At 40.1% G+C, this 23,143-nt stretch overlaps 1 protein-coding gene and 1 long non-coding RNA gene across 4 annotated transcripts; both read right to left on the reverse strand.

Annotated features, from left to right (window-relative positions):
• Positions 1–3,583: 3,583 nt before the first annotated feature.
• On the reverse strand, positions 3,584–8,687 carry LOC143485228 (uncharacterized). Of its 2 annotated transcripts, none has more exons than XR_013122816.1 (3): positions 7,949–8,687; positions 5,036–5,255; positions 3,584–4,376 (listed from the first exon to the last, which is right to left on the reverse strand). It is a non-coding gene; the product is annotated as an uncharacterized LOC143485228 (long non-coding RNA). The 2 variants fall into 2 exon arrangements; XR_013122815.1 differs by lacking the exon at positions 7,949–8,687 and adding an exon at positions 7,788–7,868.
• Positions 8,688–13,400: 4,713 nt separating this feature from the next.
• adnpb (activity-dependent neuroprotector homeobox b) lies at positions 13,401–22,621 on the reverse strand. Of its 2 annotated transcripts, none has more exons than XM_076983830.1 (4): positions 22,214–22,621; positions 18,541–18,657; positions 17,478–17,570; positions 13,401–17,368 (listed from the first exon to the last, which is right to left on the reverse strand). In XM_076983830.1, the coding sequence occupies exons 2-4, from the start codon at positions 18,646–18,648 to the stop codon at positions 14,483–14,485; spliced, it is 3,087 nt and encodes a 1,028-aa protein (XP_076839945.1). In that variant the 5' UTR covers positions 18,649–18,657; positions 22,214–22,621; the 3' UTR covers positions 13,401–14,482. The 2 variants fall into 2 exon arrangements, with proteins under 2 accessions (XP_076839945.1, XP_076839946.1); XM_076983831.1 differs by having other exon boundaries at positions 22,209–22,621.
• Between the last annotated feature and the right edge of the window lie 522 nt (positions 22,622–23,143).

Below are 23,143 nucleotides of genomic sequence, written 5' to 3' on the forward strand. Positions count from 1 at the left end.
ATATGCTGTGTTTTTTTCTACTACTATGTAATGGTCATCTTCATATTGTTCTCCAAATAAAATTGGCTATAAAATATCAGCACAGTGATATTAATATGCTGTAAGATTAGGAGTGAAGACATGCAGCCTGGTGGCAGGCACATATTATTTTATTCCATCTTCAGAGATTCCAATAACACGTCCAGGGAACATTATGTACATATGTACATACATACATGCACCATATTAACAGAGTTCCCCTTGACATGCCCGGCATTTCACCAGCCATAATTTTCTGCCTTCAGACTAGTGCCTACAGCAACTCAGTGCAGTCACTGAAAAATCCCAAAGTTTAGTGGCTGACCTTGCCAAACTGAGGAAGAATAAAAATTGGCTGTCAGTGCACAATGTTTTCTAAAAGAAGGCCTGCACTAACAGCTACTCTGGTATGAGGATTGCTGGGAAATTTGTACATATCAACAAAGACTTGTATAGGAGATTTGGGCAGTGACCCACAGTGCTCAAGAATGAGCATCTCTGTGTAATTAGTCAGATGTGGGGTGGAAGCACTAGCCCGGTACTGTTACTGGGGGTGGGGTGATGGCCCCCACTGGCCCGGTACTGTTACTGGGGGTGGGGTGATGGCCCCCACTGGCCCGGTACTGTTACTGGGGGTGGGGTGATGGCCCCCACTAGCTCGGTACTGGGGGGGTGGGGTGATGGCCCCCACTGGCAGGCCGTTAGAAGACAACCTATAATCGTCCCATGGTGCTCCGTTCAGCACACTACACTGTGCTCGCCCATTACACAAGACTATTGCAATGACTGCCCAAATGTGGCTCCAAATGTGTGTCTGTGTGTGGTTGTGTGTGGTTTTGTGTGTGTGTTTGCCAATGTGTGTGTTTTTCTTTGCATTTTTATCAGCACAACACATAATTTAACATTCACTTATTGTTTTGCAACATATGGTTATTCATGTAATATGAGACTTTAAAAAGAATCAAATTAAAAAACCCACACCTCGTTCTCGCTTTACTAAACATTTGCATGCCAATTTCTTATGGAGATGCAAACAAATTAATTGTTAGTGTTTGCTTATCATTAGTTATTGCAATGATTCCAGGTTCGTGGTGCATGCAGGCTCTGCATACATACTACACTGTTTTTTTAGATTGCCATTTGGTGCAAAAGCTGTCTGCAGTTTATGCCCACACACATTCATACTGTGGCCTTGAGTCTGTGAGATGTTCTGCTCCTTGTAAAAATGACATCCATTTAAAGGGAACTACAGCAAATATGTATTTGTATGTTTGCTTGTATGTATGTGTGTGTGTTTGTGATATATGTATATACAATAAACCCAGCACAGATCTTGAGACTTTGAGACTCACCAGCAACTGTTTTCAGCCTGTTATCTTTGTAAAACAAACAATAATCATTTTGAAAGGTGAAATGTCAGAATGACAGAAAAAAAACAGAAGGTTCCAGCTTCATTTACCATATACCAAAATCCTAACCTGCTTTTCTAGAAGAGGATGTGTTCACATTCCAGAGATACCAAAGCCACCAAAACACCCTGTTTTACTGTACCTAGCCTTGCAGAATTTTTTGTGCATGTGCGGTAAGTTTGAAATGATTCATTCCCCATGCTGATGACACAATGGCCATGTGACTCGAATGGCCTTAATTGTAAAGCTATATTTGAATTGGTGATGTAGGGCAGGGATTACTCTCATATTAACTGAGCCTAGAGATAACAGACTTGGTGAAGTGTCCAGGCTTTAGCAGGCTTTGGTATTTCATGTTTGGACATCACTTATACCACATCAGTGATCTGCCTTAAATTGAATGAACAAATTCTAACAAGAGACTTTATGAATGAAGCCTTAACATTTGGAATTGGATGGTATATGTGACTCCTGCTAAATGCCTTGGCATGCAGTAACCAAAGTCAGTGAGGACAGTTTCATTAATCACTTAGACAGCAGTAGTGGTGAAGGTGTTGAAAAGTGGGGCAGCCTTTGACGGCTGGTATTTTGGAAAAGGTGAGTTTTTTATTTAGATCCCACTGCCTTTATTCCATATTGGTTTTCTTATCAGCTTCCAGAATATTTGTGCTATTTTCAACTTCTTATCTGCTCAGTCGTGTTGCCTTTAGACAGAGGTCTCCAATTAGCATGCTCTTTTGTCTTGTAGTTCTCTAAAAACTAGCAGCATGGACTCTTCCAGAGGCTCCCGTACAATACCTAAAATATTGCTTTTGCACCTAAAATAGTGCAGACCCTTTTGAAACCCCAGTCCCTTATAATTGGTTGGATAAGAAAAGTATTGAGTTGTGTCAGCTTTTTCATTGGCATGTGGATATTGGACTGTCTAGTGGTTTATTACCTTACTCAAACAGACATTAGGGGTTTATTTCTAGTAATTATCTATTTATTCATTAAGTCGTATGAACTTAGAAGATGTCCTACCCCACTATAACCTGATGAGAGTTCACAGTGGAAACATGACAAGTAGAACTTTGCAACAGTCATAAAAAGCTCACATGGAGCCCAGCTAATTAATGCAAAGGCTAATAGCATACCGTTAAACAAGAAAGTTCCTCGGAGCACATCATCTAAAAGTGTGCACGATATGTGTGTTCAAGCATGCAAACATTTGGATTTCTATATTTGCAAGGTGTGTGACCAGTGGCCCAGGGCCCATTCCTTCCCCCATATGTTTGGAGGTTATTAATAACAATGACAAGGAGGGAAACAATGAACTGAGTCAAAGATAGAATTCTTCTCCTCTGTAGGTCTATTTAGAATGAGCATGCTTCCATGTTATGATGCAATATTCAATAATGAAGTAAATTGGATCATAGGGTCATTGTTGAGTGACATCATAAAACAATTAATCAGCACTGTTTCCTTATATGGTGAGAAAGGTAAATAATGAGAATGGATTCTTAGCTCTTTGCTTCTGGAGATTTTCAGTCATTCTTCATTAAGAACTGATCTTTTGCCCCTGCTGCCAATAACACATGGATCCTCAAAGTAACAGTGAAAAATAGCTCAGTAAGAAACACATACGTAGTATTTAATAGAGAATTTTATGACCCTGCTTCTAGGTAAAATGAATTTGATCTAGAAGAGGTCATCTTAATTGGGGAATTTAATGTAGATTGTGGGAGTAAGATTGGAACTAAATTATTGAAGATGTGCAACTACAAAATCTGACCTAACTCAACCTGTGAAAGGACCTACAAGAAAAACTAATTCATCTGTCTCAGATTGATCTGGTCTTCTGCAATAGAATAGCAAGCATAATTAGGTCCTAATAAATAATGACTAGAATGGCAGATCATAATCTAACACTCGTCATAATAAGGAAGTTGTGTAAGAAGCAGTTTAATATCTCAGCTTTGTTTTAACTTTAAGAGTACCTCAGAGTGATATGATGGCTTTTGAGGTTGCAATAAAGAAAATAAATTATAATGGCTGTTTACAAGGTATATATATCTGGAAGATGACAACCACACTTATTTATCTTTAATACACTGCTGGAGTTAGAAAGGGTCCAAAGAACACAGTTCCTTGAATAAATATATGGATAATGAAAAAGTTAGGTCATCTGGTAAAACAGCACTCAAATCAGAATTAGTAACTGACAAACAACGGTTTACAGTGTAAAGAAAAATAACCTAATTATAGAGTTCATGCAAGCTAACGGAAACGTTGAAGCATGGGATAATTCTGGATTAATGTGTAAATCAAAAAACTGACAGGAAAATGCAGTCATAGTCTATGGATGCAAATACAGGCTCATCTAAATACATACCTAAGACGAGATATAATGCAGATATAATTGCGAATGAGTTACATTTTTATTTTAGTAACTGACTCTATAATTGACAAAATGTGTTTTTGCTTATACATGAAATTTCTGAAGTAGAAGTCAGATAATGAAATGGAGCCCCTAAACTGGATGAAATCATATCTTGAAGGTAAAACCCAACATGTTACAGGGGAGAATGAAAAATAAGTATATAATAATGAAGCACACAATTTTGGGGTACATCAGGGTTCTATTTTGGGGCCTCTATTATATAGTTTAAATATTAATGATCTTCCAAGCACTTGTATTAAATGTGAAAATGTAAATGTATGCAGATGACACTGTAATCTGTGTACATTCTGCAACGCTGGCAGGGAGGGAGCAAAGATGCGAGTTCATTTATTCTCCATATTAAATAAGGAAACAAAAGAGTTTGGGAATAAGCTATAAAGAACAAAACAAAAACAAAACACACTGTCAGTAATGGCTCGAAGCACAGAGACACTGAAGAACAGGCTACAAGCTCAAAGCGTTGTCTTTAGGCACAGTGAGCAACATTGGGTGGGACTGCCTGTGAGCTTAAAGAGAAGAGAGAACAGAGAAAGCAAAACACAGGTGCTTGTGATCAATAATCATGCAGTTGGTTGCAGGGCAAGAGTGGTGTGTGTGTGTGTGGCAGTGGGTGTGTCCCTTGGACACAGTGCCTAACACACTGTGACATATTCTGAAAACAAACAATAGGGTGCACTTAAATTCAGTTCTATTTCAAGAAAATAGAACTAGTGACTCCACTGGTCCAGATGAATTTAGTTCTGGTGAGAGGTTTACAGTGTTATTTATTGTTTCATAGGGTGTAACACTGCAAATTTGCCAGTTGGATAACACTGGTACATTTTCTTTGTGTTGTTCATGTGCAGTGTGTCTCACAAACACAAACAAATAAACAAACAACCCCCTGTCTTATTAAGGTAAACAAACAATTTAACGGCTAATATACCATACGATAACATATGCATACAATTTCCATAACATTGTTAATGTATATCACACGTTTGATGATAAAAGAGGTGAAGTGAAATATTCCACACCAAGTAAACATTGCAAACATTGAGGGGATTTAGTATTTAAGAGCGCATACACCAAATTAAACTGATAGGGGTTCCTTCTGTTGTATCAGGATAGTGCACTGGTGCATATGGTGATTTTGATAGTGGTTGACTATCTTATCTACACTTACCTGAAGTTGTCAATCGCCTGCGTGTGCGTGCACACATGCGCACACACGCAAAACAGTATAACAGAAGCAGCAGCCTTCTCCTTAGACTGGACTGTAGCAGATGCTTTTGTATGTCACCTTTTGCCAGCCAATCCACTGACCTTGAGCTGGTATTATATGAAGAATAAAGAGTTTGCATGGCAGGAGATGGGAGTCGTGTTGAGGCACTGTGTGAGAGTGTCTGAAAGAAATATACAGAGAGAGAGGGTTAGGGATGAGAGAGAAACGGGTGGACCGGAGGGAGCTGATTTAGAGCGGTATTCTGCTCAACGAATAATTGAATATCTGTGACAAGTTTTCAATCAGCTTGCAAATCAAATAATGCATATGCTATGTTATAGACCATCTTCATGGCATCTTCACTTTGCCCGATGGGCACAAGCTTCTAAGATTGAATTTTTTTTTTAGTGCAAATCCATCATGCATATTTTAAAGCCTATCTCAAAATGTTAATTTTTTTCATCAAATATGCAAAAGGGTTTCTTCACCATGACCAGTTTAGAGCATAAACACAGACAAAATCTCAAGATACAGTAATTTACAGAAGGGGCAATCTCACTGAAATTTTTTGTGACTGGTGATGTCATCATGATAAACGGTGTATTGACAGAGGACAAACTCATCCAGGAGACAGAAGAGGGCACAGATTGCTCTTGTGGACAGGAACCAAAACAGGAATTGCGTAGTGAAAGTTCAAACTGTGCATTCGAGTTCCCCACTGAGAATACCCTCGCATTACCATGCTACTCTTCTCAGTGCTGGCCAGCACAACCTCCACCATGGCATATGTGGGGTTTGTGATTCATCTATGTTAGATCAGACATGGTCTAATTTGCCAGTAAACGTAAAGAAGCAAGTCCTTATAAGCAGGTATGATCCTAAGACCCTGTCATTCAAAGGGGGTTACAGAGTTGAAACACAGAATCATCTGTTTGCACTAATGGGCTCTACTTCCCAACAAAGGACAGAGTGAAATGAGGGTAATCAGGAGTATTTGGAGCAAATATACTGGTCATGCTCTGAACGCAGACATTTCATGATGATATATGATTGATTCATAAAATCAAGAATTACTATAGATTTGTTGGATACTAATTGTAGAATATTTGAATTACCTTTATTGCAACAACTCAACAAAATTTACATCTATTGACCTCTAAAAAAAAGTTGCATGTTTGATGAATGTTCATTAAAGCCTTGTGTCCAATCATTCCATTCAATATTTTGAGGTAGATAACCACTGTCAGTGTGGGGTTGTTGAGAAAAAAAAACCTTCCAAGAAGACTACATGTCTAATTGTAGAGTGATGCAGAAGCTCCCTGTCTGGTCACGATTACTCTCATCCACTCGAGTCCTTTCCCAGTGCTGCAGAAGCAGTTGAGTATCTTTGCTGCCGGAGCACACCTAATGAAGGATGTGCTAATTAGCTGGTAAGCTGAATCAGGCGCATAAGAGCAGGTGAATAACACAATCAGTGAGTGGGCCTCCAAAGCCTTAAAAGTGTTGAACAGGTGCAAGGAGTGCAAACGGGTCAAGTGACCCGATGTGAAACGCCAGCCAGACCTAGTGCTAATTACAAGGTTCAACAACTGTACTCGTTAGCAGACACATACCATTTGAAGCCTGCAACCTGTTTATTGAAGTCAGAGGCCAATAAGCAGAAAACAAATCAGGCTTTAGAACGCTACATAACACAACTACAGTAATCATCTCCCTTCTTACATCTTATCTTAAGCCAACTATCACAATACATTTCAACTCCCACACATACTGCTTTATCTGAGGTCGTAATTTCCATGTTTGACTCATGGTACAATACTGCCATCTATTGGCCTTCATTAGAAAAAATGTCCCCTCTTCATCTATGAAATATTATATTATAATAATGAAACGATCTTGATAATAATAAAGTAAGCCACTTAATACCTCATCATGAAGGATGTTAAGCAAGTTAATTTATCTCAATAATGTGATACTAACTTTATACCAAAGCCAGGCGTATACGCTTCTATAAATCAAATAACCATGTGTTAAAACAATGCAAGCACTATAGCCTACTGTAATGGCTAATGCATGAAATGCATGAAATCCACTATAACTAACCAACTTCATGCACGCTTTAATGATGAAATCAGACTATATTATGGGAAAAATGTACATTTGTATTCAAGGCCAGTGGAGATTTACCTGCTTTGGATTTATGCAATACATTTTTCAAATGGCTGCCAGTGAAGGCTCAAGCCAAATGAATATTATTTCACATTGTTACATCATAAGGAAATCATGTACACGTTTGGCATTTAATTCAGAATGCAATGTAAAAAAGAAAAGGAGCATCTTGAGATGGACCTTTTACCTATTTTACAGAAATTCTACCTTTAAGATGGTTCTTTATATGGTTCTGCACATCGAGCATAAATTAAAAAATAAAACAACGTTCTTCCGACGCTCTGTTTAATGGTTCATAAGATTGCTGTGTTTTTCTCGTATTTACAATTTTCTTCCATTTAAAACTGGTCCAAACCGGTCGTACAACATATTGCTGCTCTTCAAATAAAAGCCATAGCCTCATTGGCTACTGTTTTGACTGTGAATATTTAATTATCTGAAAAACAGTAGGCTAATTAGCATTTAAATTAAACTTGATGTATAATAATGTTGATATTATTCAGTTCGATAGTAGTATTTTACTCCAATACCTATTCTCCAATACCTTACGTGCTGTTGCTGAACATGGCCACATTGTCCACTGACTTTAAAAGTTAATCAGACCCCGTGTAAAATTCATTCGTCATTCAACGGTTCTTGAAACTGTCACGACGAACTTTGCAGCGTGACGTCCCACACTGCAACACCTGACCGTGCAACACTCACCAATCTCGTATTCTGTCGTGTCGTGCCCTTGACCTCACGTTGTTTACTAACACAACAGTCTTACCACTTTAGGGGCCCAGAACTAATCGAAGAATTGGCTTTCACGTTGTTTTTCGGGAAACGGCCTGTCATCCACGTCATCAGTTCATTCACAAGAGAGCTAGCAAAAGACGGACAAAAAGACTCACTGCAATAAATCAGAACCATGTGGCTAAAGACAAATAACACCAGAATAAATTAGCTAAAGACAGCAAGACCGCACTTTAACAGCATTAATGACCTAATAAACCACAGCAGTGGATGACTGAAATTCTCCAGCATGTAGGCTACTTAATGTGTGAAAAAATATATATGATCAAAATGTATGTATGAACAAAATGTACCTACATTAAAAACCTCTAGAAGTCTTCCCAAATGTCAGAGGAAAAAAACAAAGCCTACCACTTCATCACAAGAGGGCACACGTGTGGTGGAACTGGATCACTTGCCCTTACTAGTAGAGGACTTTCTCAAGGGCACAGCAGGTTGAAGCATGAAGTGTAAAGAAGCATCTCAATGTAAAACTCACTGTATGACAATGACCTGAGTTGAACCCCACACAGCAAAATGACTGGCTTACCAGGAAGGATGAAAATAATTAGTTTGCTTGCCTGATTATATGGTGGTTAAATGAAATAACATTGAAATCTGCCCATTTGGTTAAGTCTATGGGTCACTGACTTCAGGCAAAAGAGTGTTAAAGAACTGGTTTGGGTGTCCTTAAACTGGGAGATATTATGCATATATGGTTAATTCTGTACACAACTTGTTCCAAAGTTAAAGTCCCTCACTTAAATCTCATAGGTGTTATATATTTTTAATTATATGTGCTTAAACAACAAAGTCACTTGCCAGTTCCTAATAGACAGCACTTTGTGTTCTTGTTTAAACTTAAACTCCAAAAATAAATAAACAATTATTAGACAGGGACAACAGGTTAGAAAAACCTGAAAAGCTTTTACAGTTTTCAAGAGTCAGAGAAAGATTATAATAGATAATAGATTATATTAGTTTTGTTATAAAAACAAAACTAAAACCAAAACGCAAACAACCAAACATGAAGCTTAGGCTATTACATGGATTTGCTTCTAAGATTTTTACACAAATATATCCATCATTTATAGAAACATTTGTCATTTACAGGGTCTGTTTGTAGAATCCTGAACATTTCACAAAGAGCTGAGGTAAGGTCCATCCCTACTAGGTAAACACCAAACAAAACTCAGAAGATGCTTCGAAACATGTATTACCATATTCTTCATCACAAGGTATGGTGAAGGTTAAACCATTTTGGAATGAGATCCTTTGTTTCACTACATCACCATTACTAGGGGTGTGGTCTTCAATTCACAGCTGATTATGTCAAAGAAAAAATGAAAAGATGAACTCCAATTGGAACACTTCTCACCAACATGTACTGTATTTATATAGAATAAAAAACAGATAACTGATATAATGGAAGCACTTGGATTTAAATATATGTGCTTCAAAACAGCTGTAGCTGCAGTAACTTACCTTGTTTAGGTAAACCTTTCAAACAAAGAAGGTTTCCATTCTATTATTTTGGTGTATTAAAATTTCTGTCAAGTGGTTCAGGTACTGCCAAAATATTTGAACCATTTAGTTTTGGGCAGTTGTTTTTTTTTTTTTTTGCAAAACCTGTAATTCTGATTTTCTGCACCAACATCACAACATTTGGTTACATTGTGAAATCTTAGAAACTTTAACATTAGTGAAAATCTTTTGTTAAAGCCAATTAACACTCAGTAGCATATAATTATTTATGCTGTATTTATTTACCCAGCACCATTTTCTATTATTAAGTGATTGTTTCACATATTAAGTGATTGTTTATCTTCCATAAAATTGCACCATCACAAATGGGATGTGAGTGCAGTAACATTGAGGAAGGTTGAGGAATTCCAACTAAAAAGTACTGAAAGTAGCTTAAATAGACTGATATTCACAACAGAACAGTAATACATCTGTTTTTAGTGCATGGCAACAATACAATAAAGCAAGTAGTTCTATATATCATATATGTTATAATGTAAAATTAAAAGATGGAGACACACCATCAAACTGCCCAAAGAATAAATCACCAAATTTATCCTTTCCTCCAAAAGCAAACAAACACAACCCAATTATATGAAATCAACTACATGTTGTCGCATTTAGTTATTCATTTTTATGACACAGTGGATCCGATGACAGCTGTCTGGCAATTTTAATTGGTCCCCCGGAACAACTATGATTTTGAATAATAGCATGGACCTGCTCGAGTTATAAATACTTTCAGTTAAGGGTATCACTGTGTATGGTTGGCCCGTAGTTTCTAATACAGTTATGCAGCTATATAGCCTGTCAGTCATCCGCAGGGACACATAGAGGAACTGGATACGTCCACTCACTTAGAACTGCACCAAGGTGATTGGTCAGCAGGCTGACCCCGGATGAAAGCTTCCCATGATGCATTTGTTGGACTTCACCTTTCAAGACAGATGCTACCTTCACATGCCATAGAGACACCTACATCAACAATCACTGAGAACAAAGGGCAGTGGGGCAAAATACATGTGTAATAAAACAGAAAATGTAACCAAGAAACTGAGGAAAAAAATGTTTACAAGATGCCACCTTATACATTAGTAGCCCACAGTGAGTCATATGCAGTACAAAAATTATTTTTTTGGGTTGTCTGAAAAAGCAAGACGGACTCAGAAAACATGACATCAAACTGTACAACAGCCATTATAAAATCATCACAATTCACAAGATGCTATTTTAATGCACAACTGTGACGGTTTTAGAAGCATGAAAAATGATGGACTGTTTACTTCTAAGAAACTAAATCCTGTAACGGCCCCCAAATAGGTGCAGGTCAAAGCACTCCACTCAATTCCTCTTTCTAAATGTGCTTATTAGCTTAATAAGCCCGTGAAAATATGTTTAGCATTTTTACTTCCCATTCTGAGCATTTGTGCTTTAACTTGCCACTTCCATGTTTCTTAACCTGATTCGTAACTCAGTAAGACTGAAATATCTGCAGTGCTACAGCCGCAGTTCCTGTCACCATTCCTACTGATGCCCGTACTGTATAAGAGACATTAATTAAATAGGGTCTGTGGACTAAATTAGCCCCAATTATGTCAAAAGGCTGCACCAGCGCTTGAGCAAGAATTATTTAAGCTTTTGATGTTTTCCTTTAAAGTTTTTTCTTTTATTTTGTAAAATAACATGGTGAATGGTTGAATTGGCACATGGTCCTCTCTTCCTTAACATGACTAGCACTCTTTAGTGGCACGTCTCTAGATCCATGGAAAACCACCTTTTACAAGTCCTGAAGGTTCCCAAATCTATTTGGTTAATAACAGTTTGACAAGGGATTATTGATCATGTTTAACTCATTATACAGATAGGCATTCAGAGAGCACTGTTAAACAGAAACCACCCCTGCTACCCACGCCTAGCACTGCAGGATGTTTTTCTTTTCAACAACAGGAGGCAGTATAGAGCACTCAGGCCTCCTCTCTGTCTCCCCTCCCCCACGTCAGTGCCGCTCTGCGGACAAGGGCTGCGAGGGCCTCCATCAGCGAACCAGTCAGGGCCTCCTCAGAACCTCCTTCCCCTCCCTGCACGTGCTCGCGCAGACGGACGAGCGAGCGCTCGCTCGCACGCACGCACGCAGCCGCGTGCACGCTCTCTTTCTCTCAGACTAGCACAGCAGATCAGAGCGAGTCTGGGAGGGGGGAGGGGTAGATTCTCAGACTTTTCCTCCATTTTGAGGCCTCTCTCACTGGGAGGAGAGCAACCACGAGTCCACAGATGGACGTACAGCACAGACACAACGTACCCTATGACTGGGCACATGATCCAGTAGTCGATCCTCAAACTGAGACACACTGAGATTTAGTACAGAAATGTTGTAAATAATGTTTTTGCACAGCATTTACAACATAAGCAGCTTTCCATTAACTGGATAATATTTTGGATAAATATGGTTCCAATTCAGGTAAATCCACCAAAACCCATTGATATCAATAGTAGTCTCTGCGTTTCCTCAGCTGTTGATCTAGTGGTGTCCGATGTCTTTTTAGACTATGACAATCAAGGTACAGACACGCTAGACATCAGCTCCCTCCCCCCACACCAAGGCCTAAAAGGGCTTAACAAACATGGCTCAGCTTTAAGACATTAAGGCAATCAAGCCTTTCAATGCTGATATCCAGACTAATATTCATTTGTTGGATTCAGTCCAACTCGAATTTAGACAGACCAAAGGGGACATTGGAACACTGGGCAAAATTCATAAAACACACTGCAAGATTTAATGTGACGTTAACAGCAAAACATGCCACAGTGAGGTCTCCTCATTCAAAATTGTGAATAAAGAAACACCACTGAAATTTGGCGCTACCTTATTTTGTTCCTATTTACATATGACAATAGCATTCTTCATAATAGAACACTGCTCTGCACAAAACATCCTCTGATGTCCAAAGAAGCAAACATTTATTATCTTTTCTCTTCCAATGTTTGGTCACACATGCAAGTCATCAACAGAATTCTGGACAAGCACCCATTTAGTTAAAATTGACAAATTATTTAAAATCACAATTTGGTTTGTTTGGAGTGAGCATGGTGGCAAACAATTAGCAACAGTAAGACAACATGAACAGGAAGATGACTTGCATGGACAGCTCAGAATGGCACAAACTTTTTCCATGAGAAACGCAAATTTACTCGTTACAAAGGATGGCACTACAAACGCATATAAACCGAGGACACAATTTGGCTCTTCTGCAGTGATTTAGAACTGAAGTCAGCTCAGAGCAAGCATGAAGGTCCTGCCTCTGTGAAATTTACAGGTGCACGACCAGGGGCGGATCTACGGGCGGGCCTGGGTGAGCCAGGCCCACCCTGATTGGCAGCTGGGCCCGTTCGCCACCCCCCCGTCAACAAATTACGTTCGCCACCCCCCCTTGCCCACCCCAATTAAACTTTGGCCCGTCCAAAAACTACCGGCTGCATCCGCCACTGTGCACGACATGTTCATGCAACTAGCAGTTTTCAGTATACCACGGATCTCACAATTGGGGTTAGTCAATCATCTATTACTTGGCGTAGGTGTTCTGGCTTGGGTACATTTGGGATTTTGATTGGCTTTCACTTTAGGCACAGGAGAATTTACATCAAGGGTAAGTTGACGCAGCTGCACTACTTATGGCTGTGGTAACAATGACCAGGAACTAAACATTTTGTCACACATTTTGAGGTGGTATAGCGAGGTTACCGTCAGGTTTTATGAATTTAGCCCATTGTGTTTTAGCAACATTATCACATTGTTTGACCATGTAAGAGAAGAGCAAGTTCAACTGTCCCCAGCAGAAGAATTGCATGGTTAGAACGACCGTGAGAAGCACAATACAGCACTTTATTATTCAGAAATGCTTTAAGTGACAAATAAACCAACCAAAACAAAAAGCACAAACATAAATTTCAGCTCACAAACTAAAACATACAGACACAACGAAGTTGGATTGATGGTGAACGCTGTCTGTGCACCACAGGCTGTAGCGAGAGTCCATACAAAGAAAAAACAAAATAAAAATTCAACTACTGAAAGAAGCTAGAAAGTAAGTACGGGTCAGAGTCTGAAGCGAATACAATGAGACTAGAAAGCACAGCGCTAAATGCAGTTATCCCAACTGCTCTTGGCTCTGACCTTGGGAGAGGTGTGGTGTCAGGGGAATCTGTCCTACAGTGGACCAAAAAGTATGTTGTGGCAAATTTTTAATAATTATAATAATAAAAAAAGGAATACTTCTGTTATAAAGCACAAAAAAGCAAGAGGTTATGTTAATTTTAATTTGCTTTTGATATATAGATATATTACTTAGCAAAATGCTATAGTTTGTTAAAAAATAACCATGAAGAACAGCCACCAAAAGCCACATCCATTAAGAGAACCAATGTAGAACATGTCCATCTAGCATGAGCACAAACTGAATAGCAAATCTCTGAGTACACCTACACCAACATCTCCTTAGACATATCTAAAAGACTGTACAAATATACACTAGCTATTCTATATGGTTACATGAAATTCAAGAATACCTGTAGTTCTAATAAACACTCATTCTGCCACATGATAGCGGCTAAACAAACATTAAGTACTTATGTGAAATTCTCAAAGAAACAAACTGAAGGCAAAATTATCATCTACGGTTTGGTGCACTTTCAGTGTTTTCTTTCCCTACCCTGAGGAAAAGCTGTTTCTTGCCCTCAGTTCATTAATCTAATTTAGCATTCGTCTTTACATAACAAAAAATCTTTACTTTTTTTGCCCTTGAAAATGGCTTCAGGAAGTTTAGGAAAGCACTGCTGCCCAAGACCATGGTCCTTAAGTACAGATGAGGCAGCATTGTTGGCGTCTGGCAAATGTAACAAACGTGAAGTGTTCGCATGTGAATTTTTGATATCTGTGTTTAAAAATCAGACTTGCTGCTTGCCAAGGCAGGTTCCTGATCCTGATTGTCCAAGCTTGGTCATGATGCTTGATTGGCCCTCTTCTTTGGGGCTCCCTCTTTTTTGCAGGTTGTCCTCTGACCCGTAACCGTTTTCACCATTGAGGGAGTCCTCTGGATCATAGTCACTTGCACCCTCTTCACTTTCTGTCCCTATTATTGCTCCACAAGCTAGCTGGCTGTTGACTTCAGAGTCCTTGTTTTGCGGTGAAGCCTCAACATTTTTCTCATCCTCACTATCAGAGTCAACAGAAATGGGCTCAGAGTTTAGAAGTCCCCCAGATGTTACAGTCATCTTGGCGGACTCATTACAGTTGCTCCCTGCATTGGCCTTCTGGCCATTCGAGTGAGGTGAAGCTTTGGCAGAAGACCTACCTGGCACCCCTTGCAGTTGCACATCACCATTAGCAGAAGCTCTTTGCTGCCATCGTATTTTAGCACTGGTAGATCTACCTATGAAACCCACAGATGTCCGACTTTTCTGTACCTGCTCAGGGGCTTCAAAATACCACTCAGAGTTGAAATCCATTGAATGCCGCAACTGTGTAACGTGGTGCATGTCGAATCCAAGCAGAACATTAACTTTTTGTGTTTCACAGTCACGAACGCATTTCCTTCTTCGGTTTGTAAAATGGCTTGAAATGTCAGATTTCCACAGCCAGAGACTAGAAGCCAGCCTCTCTACTTCTCTGCGGGTGGGGTAGGGCTGCCTGTTGAAATACTGGGTGAGGAAGCCCTTGCGAGCCTCATATGTCTCATCCTCATGGCCTTTTGGATCCAAAGCTAATACGACAGGATCTTCCTTTAGATCAGCAGGTGGGCTTGGTTGAGCCTGGTCCCCTGGCCCTACTTTCCGTTTCTTTGGGTCAGCTTCATCATCATTTTGAAACCCGGCCCTTTTCAAAGAAGCTCCCTGAGCCTTGACTACTCTAGAAGTCGGAGCAGGCCTGCTGTCCTGGCCGTTTTGAGTCTTGCCCACACCACGACAGTGCACCAGGTGCAACGTGATAGTGGAGGCAGTCATGTTGCTGGTGTACACACCGAGGCAGTGGATACATTTGTAGGTTAACTTTTTCTCCACTGGATGCACTGTTTGAATCACCTGATGTCTTTCTCTCAGGTGGTGTGCAAGGGCATCAGAAATGGGGCCCTTCAAAATGGAGAAGCAGAGAGGGCAAAGGGTCTTGCCCACATCTCTCTTGTAGGGGACAGCCGCCTGTGGGGCACTCTTAGCCGGAGTTGCGTCTGGGGCCTCTGTGGGTATCTTTGGGAAGTGTGGAGTTGCAGGCTTATTTCCTTGTGCTGTAGGTGAGGCATTGTTTTGGGCATGGAACGCCACAGACTCTTCGGGCGCGTCCCGCATATTGTAAGTGGTGACGATCAGCTGGACATTCTTTGGGTTGCCCTGCTGAAGGGTGAGATCAAAAGTGAGTGGGGAATCAGTGCGTACCCCAACAGATTCATTAGGATGTGACCCTCGCATGTGTGCCACCATCTTCTCAACATCGTTAAAAGTGGCTCTGCAGTGTGGGCATGAAAGGCCATGGATTAGCATGTGGTTGAGCAATGTGTCGCTGGGCAGATAGCGGTTGCAGTATAAGCATTTACTGGTGAAGTTGTGGATCTTCATTATGTAGTTCGCCACCGCGGGCACCTTTTCTGCTTTGTGTTCTTTCTCAAAATGTGAACTGTAGACATTTTCAGGAAACAGCTCATTGCAGATCGTGCAGATCTTCCATTTCTGAGTGTAAGACGTGCCCAGGACGGAGGCGCCTTTTTTAGGAGCGGCAGATGTTACGTTAGCAGCAGCTGCCTGGATTCGCGAGGTCAGTGGTGGAATCTTCAGAACAGAAGTCGATGTTGATGCGGAAACTGAGCTGCGTAGAGCACTAGCAGAAAGCTGAGGCTTGGCTGTGTGAGATTGCTGGGACACTGAAAGCTGTGCATTGCCCGGCAAGGTAATACGCACTTGTTGTCCTCCAATGGACAACGCCTGAGTGGTGCCAGGCTTCAAGCCAAATGTGCCTGGTTTCAGTTGAACACCTGATAGGAGCCCAGTTGAGTTCAAACTCCCCTTGGGAATGACGATGCGACTCAGCTGCTGTGCAGATAACGGCCGCACCCCAGCAGTCACCAGGGTGCCCTTTGGTGTGACACCAATAACACTCTTCTCTCCCTGGGCTTTGGGGGACACCATAACAACAGGCTTGGCACGAGGTACCACCACATTGGTATGTCCAATCATGGCAGTGACTTGGTACCCAATGCGTTCATGGTCCTCAATGACATGCTGCACCAGAGCCTCATAAGTACGTGGCACAAAGAGGCAACGCTTACAGTGGATGGCAGTGCTATTACTATTGCTACTACCTGCAGTGCTACTGGAATCTGTAGTGTTCCCTGTGCCTGTGTCAGCTGCTGATCCATTAGGCGTTGATGTCTTCTCACCAGGCTTGACCATATACGGAGCAGCAACGTGCTGAAAATGTTCCCGGTAGATGTGCTTGCGCACCACATTGTAGAGTGGGTCCCTATAAGTGCATTTCTTACAGTAGTACACTGCCTGTTCTACACTGTCTCGAACCTTGTCCAGACGAACACCATCCTTCAGGCCAGCTACTGTCCCCTGGGGACCCCCAGTGCCCTGGCGTACCACATTGTTAGGCATGTGAAACAGTCTGATGTGTGTCTCCAGGGTCTTCTTGTTCCCATTGTAAGTGCAATACGGGCAGTTAAGGAGGATACGATTTTCAAAATCCTCGCTGTGGACATTACGAAAGTGGCTCTTGTAAGCAGAAAAGAACTTTGAAGAAAAAGGGCAGTCTGAACAACAGAATGGCTTCGACCGGTAGTCCTAAAAACATGGGGTGAAGAAAATGTCATGAGAAACAATAACAGCTAATTAATACTGTAAATAAAGAAAAGAAAAAATAAATAACTAGGAAAAGAGTGCCTATACTTACTTGTGTTTTTGTAAGGGAAGGATCCCACATGCACACATCATCCCATGTTGTATTCTTGATATAGAACTCATTGGGTACAAAGTCTTTATAGTCCTACAGATTGGGTGGGGGTGGGGTACAAGACATATGATCAAGTAATGCCAATAATTACAATTAGATCTGTAAGATCTAAAACAAAACTTAAAAGCAGAATTACTTTACATGATCTTTACTGCAAAACAAATTAAATGGTCCTGTTTGTAAGACACATCACGCCGGTTTTCTCCATTTTTGTTTTGACTGAATTCTAGTTCCCATTTGCCTCTTAAAATGGCTTAAAATTAAGCCATTCGTACGGTAACAACATAAGAATCTAACAGACTCTAATGACCTAATAAGTAAAACTTTTAAAACTGCTGTTTCTTGGGTATTGAGTTAAATGGCATAAATGATGTATACCCACTCAATGAACAAACTGAATAGTGTACCAAAAATGAAACCTTTATGCCCCAAGAAACTAGGGCTCAAGAAAGAGAATGCATTCATTACAGCATATTTAGGGTTCTTCATCAAATGTAATAAGAATAAGTTGTAAGTGCTGTGTAGTAAGTTATTTTTGACACTAGCTAGCTTGACACAACCAAAAAGTTTCATTTTCATTAAGTTGCCATTTGCAGTTATTGGCAGACACCAACAGTCAAGTTGGGCACTATAAACATACCCTCTTTTAATAAATTTGAATAAGTTGGTCTAATTTGCATAATTTTGTGAGATTTTGAGAACAATTACTGCACTTTTTTCAGCCTGAATGAGCTAATTTGTATCATACCAGCAGAATACCAGACAATAAAGAGACTTTTATATTAATAATAAATAATTTCTGTACTGAATGATATGTTCAAATGGTCAGATGTAACCAGCACAGCTGGATTCGGTTTTGTTCGTGTTTTGAGTAAGACTAAGTAAGACTGATCGACCCATACTGCATCAACAATGATTACATAATTATTGGCATTATTACTTCAAGTCCATGAACACAACGCAATTTTGATCACAATCACTTTTTTTGAGAAACAATACTTACATCAATGTGTTCCTTGCAAAACTCCAAGCCAATATCCCCAAGTACTTTCTTTACATTTTTCCTGGCTTTTCTTAAACTGCCAAGGTTGTTGATTGGGAGCTGAAACATACTGCTCACCTAAAGAAGCAAAAAGCACAACAAAAAATAAATCAATGCACCAATATGTTTAAAGATTAAACAGTCAGCTTGTTTAAGAATTATGTCACGACTAGTGCCTGCAGAAACCAGAGCCCAGGCTACACCAGGAATCTCAGGTTAGTAGTCTATACTCATCAACAATCCATACATTTGACAGAGCCATTACCATTAACTAGCATTAGGGTTACACACATGGGTGACTTCCAAAAATGCAGAATACTTCTTTGTCAAAAAGTATGCAAGACATAAAGGTAACACAATCAAATGCAGAAATTATCCATTAATGTCACAAAACATCAATAACATAGTTTGGTTTACAATAGTATAAACCCCTACATGAGTCGGCCAAACATGTGCTAGTCTACACTGAAACTTGTAAAGCATGTAATTCTGGAGATTCTATAGAGCGTGCAAATACTGTCGGAAATATTTACAGATTAAACTTATTTCTATATGCTACAATAAAAGGTTTGTGAAATATTCAAAGGGGTTTACCTTTATCTTTTTTTTTTACTGAAATTACAAATAAAATTTATTTTTAAAGAAACTTGGATTTCCAAAAAAATCTGAATTTGCCTTGAAGTTGAGCAAAAAACCTCATTGCAAGGTTTAGTTACTTCTACCATATTCCATTCTAAATTGTAGGCCTATTTATATTTTATTTTACATACCTAGGTTTTCAGCAAATCTACAAATTATTCACATAGTTCTCAATTTGCATTCAAAACTATACTTTCACTATACCTTTCACTTATTACTAAAAAGACTTCTAAGCAATCAAATGGTGGACAGTGAAACTTTAATCAGTAGAGAGATTGTGCCCTAAATGTGACTAAATTAATTCTCAAGTGAGCAAAGAACAGTTTCTAGTTCAATTCCAGTCTTAATGGCAGAACCTGTATATGTTCATGTGGAAACGTGGGGAAAATTTAAGCAGCCTTCACAGTTGTAAAATCAAAAATATAGGCTACATAATTCATTTGCTTTATGCAAGTGCATTGCCGGCACAGAATCAGTGTGTATGTACTAAAACCTTAACATTGCAGAAGGTGTTCAGAGAAGCCCACTTCTAGGGGGAAATTTTCAATTTTTTGTATTTCAGCAGTGGATTAAAATGCCTGAGCACAGGTCTTTTAAATTGATAACAAATGATAGAAAGCAATCAAACCACAGAACTGTTGTGAGTGGTGATGATGTTCTATATTCACAGATACATGAAGTTTTCGCACTGTTACCCAGTGAGCCTATAAGGCATAACAAAACTGCTACCGGTGCATCACTAATATTTAACATTGCTGGAAGAGCTGTGAAAAGCACTTGCTTAAAACATTTGTTACAAGGCCACAAGGGTGCATAGCTCAGGCTCAGAAAGTAAAAATCCTCTCCAGGATTTTGTTCTTTGTTCCAGCTGCCTGGATTTGCTAATTGTCTTAAACCAGGAGGTACAAATAATTAATAAAACAAATATATAAAATCATGGCAGGACTTTTTAAAACCTGAACCATAGAGGTCTGTAAAGGCCCCTCGGTCAAAAAAGCAACATACCATCTCACAATTTCAGACTGCATCTGAGAAGTCGTGACATTTTGGCCTCTCCATTTTCACCAATTTAATAGTTAAGAGTCTAGTTGTCAAATGAAAGAGAAACTCTACTCCGAACACAGCTTAATGAAACAGACATTGGTGCATTATATCAGAACTTAAACAGTAAGAATCCCAAATTGACACTGGGCCTAGTTGTGATTATAATACCTGTACAGCCATTTACAACAGTTACTCTACATCTGGCTGATCGAATGGGTCTTCCATCAAAAAAGGTAGAATGCAGTCTACTCTCATGCATAAAACACATCAAAATTCAGAAAGTCAAAACTGAGTTGACTGACCCTTTAACATTTCATGACCTCTCCACCTCTGTCCGCCACTCTTCAGCACACAGCACTAACAATGCTGACCGAGAGCTCTGCTCTGTATCTGGCAGCAATGGCTTCCACTCCACACCAGCTTTTTCACATCTAAAGTAGATGGCGCTAGAGGACAGCTCTCCCTCTGCCTGTTATATAACCTTCTCCCTACTCTGCCTGCCCCTTTTCCACTCTCCTTTTTGTGCAGCCTCCTAAACTGCGATCATGGAATGGCGCCCCCTATTGAGACAGTCTCTGTGACGGTGCAAATGTCTGCAGTGGATTGTGTTGGGTGGGGGTTATTTTCAGCTTGCCCAGCTTACTGTAGGTGGCCCTGAACATTTATTTAATTGGAGTTTTGGTTGAACAAAGCCATTAAGAAGAAGAATAAATTACAACGGCAATACAGAATAGGCTTAATCTACTTTCCAGAAACAAAGACACATATTTAATATAGTTTGCTTCAAGTGAGGATCCTTTATCACTTCTGAACATACATCATTTGTACATGGGTTACATGATATTAAAATAACAACAATACTACTTCTACTACTACTACTAATAATAATAATAATGTGTATATAGTGCATATGAAGTAAAACCTTAAAAGATCTGAAAAAACAAGACAGCAAAAACTCTTCCGTATCATTTACAAACTACGAATAGTATGCAATAATAATTAAACACTGTGATACTAAATAATACTGTTCATTCATATACTTTTAGTCACAGGCACAGAGTCTAATTAAGCCAGAATAAGAGTGCGTGTTGTCGAACATACTCGCTGACTAGTACATGTCTAATTCGGTGAACTAGTACACTGCTTTGCAACCCCACTTTATTAATATAGGACTAAACGAGGAAGGGGAAACAAAATTACAAACAATTAACTCGCCAGTCGTCCGAATGGCTTGTTGACATCAATCGAGGAGAGCCGAGTTGATATCTCTAACGCATAGCTACACAGTATTTTGAGAAGTTTTTTTATAAGTAGCAGAGTAGTTAGTGAAACATTTGGTGCACAATGAAATGGACATGCAGAAATGACAGGAGCCGAGTAAATAAATAACTAGCTAGCTATTTACTTGATAACTGGTTTTCATGAAAAGAGGAGCGTACCTGTCTAGGTTTAATGTTTGTTTGTTTACTGTTGGAGTACAAATATTGCAGCAGGTCTTTTGTGGTTTCCAGCTAGCAAAGAACTAACAATAAAGCTGTCCCAAAATCAAGTGGACAGCTCGCTAGCTAGACAGCTAACAAGCTAGCTAAATGAGTCTAGAAATCCATTTAATCTTTTATTTGATGAGTGAGCTGCTATTTACACCTTTTACTTTTAAACACCACCTTACACCTACATTAACGACATACACGACTACTTCATTAGCCATCGCGTTATGTTAGACAACCAAAAAATGCTATTAGGTTAGCTAGCTAGCAGCTATTAACTACCGGCTGGTTAAATTAGCAATACTACTAGCAATCTAAGTGAATGGGTAGCTAGCAGCGTTAGCTAGCTAGCCAGGGTTTTATACAGACTAGAATCGACACAGTTAGCTCGTTAGCTCGCTAGCTGAAACGTTTGGGTTACCAGCAGAAGCGACCTGACCACGAGTAACAGACACAGACTTCACCTGGCTCGGAACCGGGTCCCCGTAGAGGCAGCAGTGATGTCGCCTCGCAGCACAATCGCCGAGAGACAAAGCGTAGCCAGCGGTGTCACTTTCCCTCCTCCTCCGGTTGTTGCCGGGCGATCTGGACTAAGCGAGGCGGACACACCACACCGAGAGAGGGAGCTCCACTTGTGTCACTGTCCGACCCCAGAGCTGTCTGCCTCTGCTTGGCTGCCGGGGATGTAATGTAACTCATCTAGCTAGCTTAAAGGACGGGGGGAATGTGACGATGGAGCGCGCTTCCTTAGTCACAACAGCCTAAAGTGTAAATTACTGTATCAATGAGGACAATTAACGTATTCGCTCAATTTGCTCTAACAATACATCCCAGCCCATAACATGTTCTGTCCAAAATGGCGTGTGAAAAAGGGCGGAAGTGACATATGTGTTTGATTATAATATTAAAAAAATCATTGTGCCGAGAGTGAGTTGTTGAGTCGGGACACTGGTTGTGAGAGGACTCGTTTAATTATCACACACACATCTACCTGTTCAAGAGTGCCCTCTTTAGCCTACCTGGAATTTACAGGGGCTCAAAAAAGCTGGTTATATTCGCGCGTAATATTTTCTACAGTGTTCTAGGAATTGGTGTAAACAACCCCCATATGCAGTAACACGCAAAATAGCAATAGGGGGCGCCATCTCCTGAAATGTGATTGGACAAAGTCGTATGCGTCAATTCTGCATCTGGTATCTACCCCCGCAGAGAGTCGGATGTATACAGTGCCTCAGTACTTACCCAGCGTGGAGTACTATCAGTTCAGGTGGTGGCGCTGTACAGCTTTTGTGCGCAACTCACCGGGACTACTTCTGTAAATGAAGCGCTAGGATATCCGACATGTGAGTGCTGGAAGCATCCCTTAACTCGCACCCTAATGATGTCTGTAGATA

Source organism: Brachyhypopomus gauderio, chromosome 21 (genome assembly GCF_052324685.1).
Source record: "Brachyhypopomus gauderio isolate BG-103 chromosome 21, BGAUD_0.2, whole genome shotgun sequence".
Classification (NCBI taxonomy): domain Eukaryota; kingdom Metazoa; phylum Chordata; class Actinopteri; order Gymnotiformes; family Hypopomidae; genus Brachyhypopomus; species Brachyhypopomus gauderio.